The 1770-nt window shown below is 36.3% G+C and overlaps 1 protein-coding gene across 1 annotated transcript in view; it reads left to right on the top strand.

The window, feature by feature from the left end:
- LOC119586947 (syndetin-like) overlaps nt 1–1764 on the top strand; it is a gene marked incomplete at its 5' end in the record, with an annotated part of 8406 nt that extends 6642 nt beyond the window's left edge. The window contains 2 exon segments of the mRNA XM_037935680.1: nt 478–651; nt 878–1764. Coding sequence (XP_037791608.1) covers nt 478–651; nt 878–1117 — 414 coding nt within the window.
- Nucleotides 1765–1770: the final 6 nt, after the last annotated feature.

Below are 1770 nucleotides of genomic sequence, written 5' to 3'. Positions count from 1 at the left end.
AAATGTATCTAAGGTCAATGCTATTGGAGGCATATGTTGTTTCAAGTTAAGGGTGAATGGAATTATCATTATTATTTAGTATAGTAAAGAGAAAGAGGTTGAAACAAAACCAGGAGCTGCATGTATGATTGGTTTAGGGAGACTAAGGGGCACAATAAGGTGGGGTTTTGTGGGTTGTAGTTGGAGGAAACTTGCTAAATGGTACTAGCATTACTCCCTCATACTCTCCACCATCAATTGAAAGAAAAAAAAGACGGGAAAATTGCCCCAGACTTTTAGAGGCTTTGTTCTGTTGTGGCTACCTGGACTGTGACTTGTCAGACTTTAGGGAATAATGAGTATTTTGATATAAGGGTTACAGTAAATATCAGTGGTGGCATTGACTTTAAAAGAAGGCAGTTTTTGGGATATTGAGGAAGACTGATGAATATTACCAGTTTCAAATCAAGATGTCATTTTTCCTGCTTTCTTTTCCAGGTTTTGAGCATGAAGTTAGAGGAAGTTAGCAGAGTATCCCCAATACCAGCAGAGGCATACAATGCACTCTGGGAATGCATAGTGCGCATTACCAACCGCACTTTGTTGGAGGGCTTTGCTTCTGCTCGAAGGTGCACCAATGAGGGACGATCACTGATGCAACTTGACTATCAGGTAATCTCTCAACCTGAAGATATATAGATATAAATAGATTAATTTTGTATGCCTTTATAACACAATTTTTACATTAATTAAGGTTGGTGTATTGATTATATGGTGTTTTTCAGTAAAGAAAAGAATGATAATATATAGATAAAGTTACAAATAAATATAAATTCATCTTAGCTTTGCAGTCATGGAATAGATGAAAATTAAATATATATCCTCTTCTCCCTACCAGCAATTCCTCATGAAACTTGAGTGCCTAACCAAGGTGCGCCCGTTACCTGATAAGCACCTGGTGGAAACGTTCATCAAGGCTTACTACCTACCGGAGGGAGCGCTGGAGGAATGGGTGCAACAAAATGGCACTGACTACTCGCCCAGGCAGCTGAACGCCCTTATGTCCACCATGACGCACGTGAATAAGCGTACCCGGCAGAAGATCTCAAACCTGCTAGAGGAGCAGTGTCGGAGGTGATGTGACAGATGGAGAAGGACGGAGGACAGATAGCAACAGGGTAGTGTGGCTTGTGTGTATTGCAAGGGCTGAAGGATAATCTTTGCCAGAGCTTAGAAAGATTTCTTAAACTTTAGATTTTTTTTTAGGGTATGTTTCCCACCTCCCAAAAAGAATTGAAGAAAAATTATTCTTTTAGTTTCATATTTTATTCCATCTGCTTTTCACCATTCTATCTTAGCTTTTCTTTAAAGAAATTTATTAGTAATTGGCTCTCAAGTACTTTTATAAGCATATAATTTTAAACATCATCATAATGGTGCATTTATTTTGAGGTAAAAAAGTCACTAGAAATAGACTTGGAAAATGTGTCAATTTGTCTTCATTTTATCTTTGCTACATTTATTAGCAAATTATGTCTATCATACCTGTACATAAAACCTGTTTCTATATGATTTTTCAGTCTTTTCATTCAGTGAAATTGCCCATTAAAGAACAAAACATAATTTTTAAGCAATATTATCTCCATGAAATATATTTTTAAGGTAATGAACTTGAATAAACTGTTATTGTTCAGAGAGTACTCTGGAGTAGACGTTTTTGTTATCTCTTTTTATGTGTATAGGAAGATGGTATTGGATGATATATGAACATGTGCTTTAAGGTATAAAATA

The sequence above is a fragment of the Penaeus monodon genome, chromosome 22, assembly GCF_015228065.2.
Source record: "Penaeus monodon isolate SGIC_2016 chromosome 22, NSTDA_Pmon_1, whole genome shotgun sequence".
Classification (NCBI taxonomy): Eukaryota; Metazoa; Arthropoda; class Malacostraca; order Decapoda; family Penaeidae; genus Penaeus; species Penaeus monodon.
The sequence above is the reverse complement of the archived record's forward strand: the minus strand, read 5'-3'. Positions and strand labels throughout refer to the sequence as shown.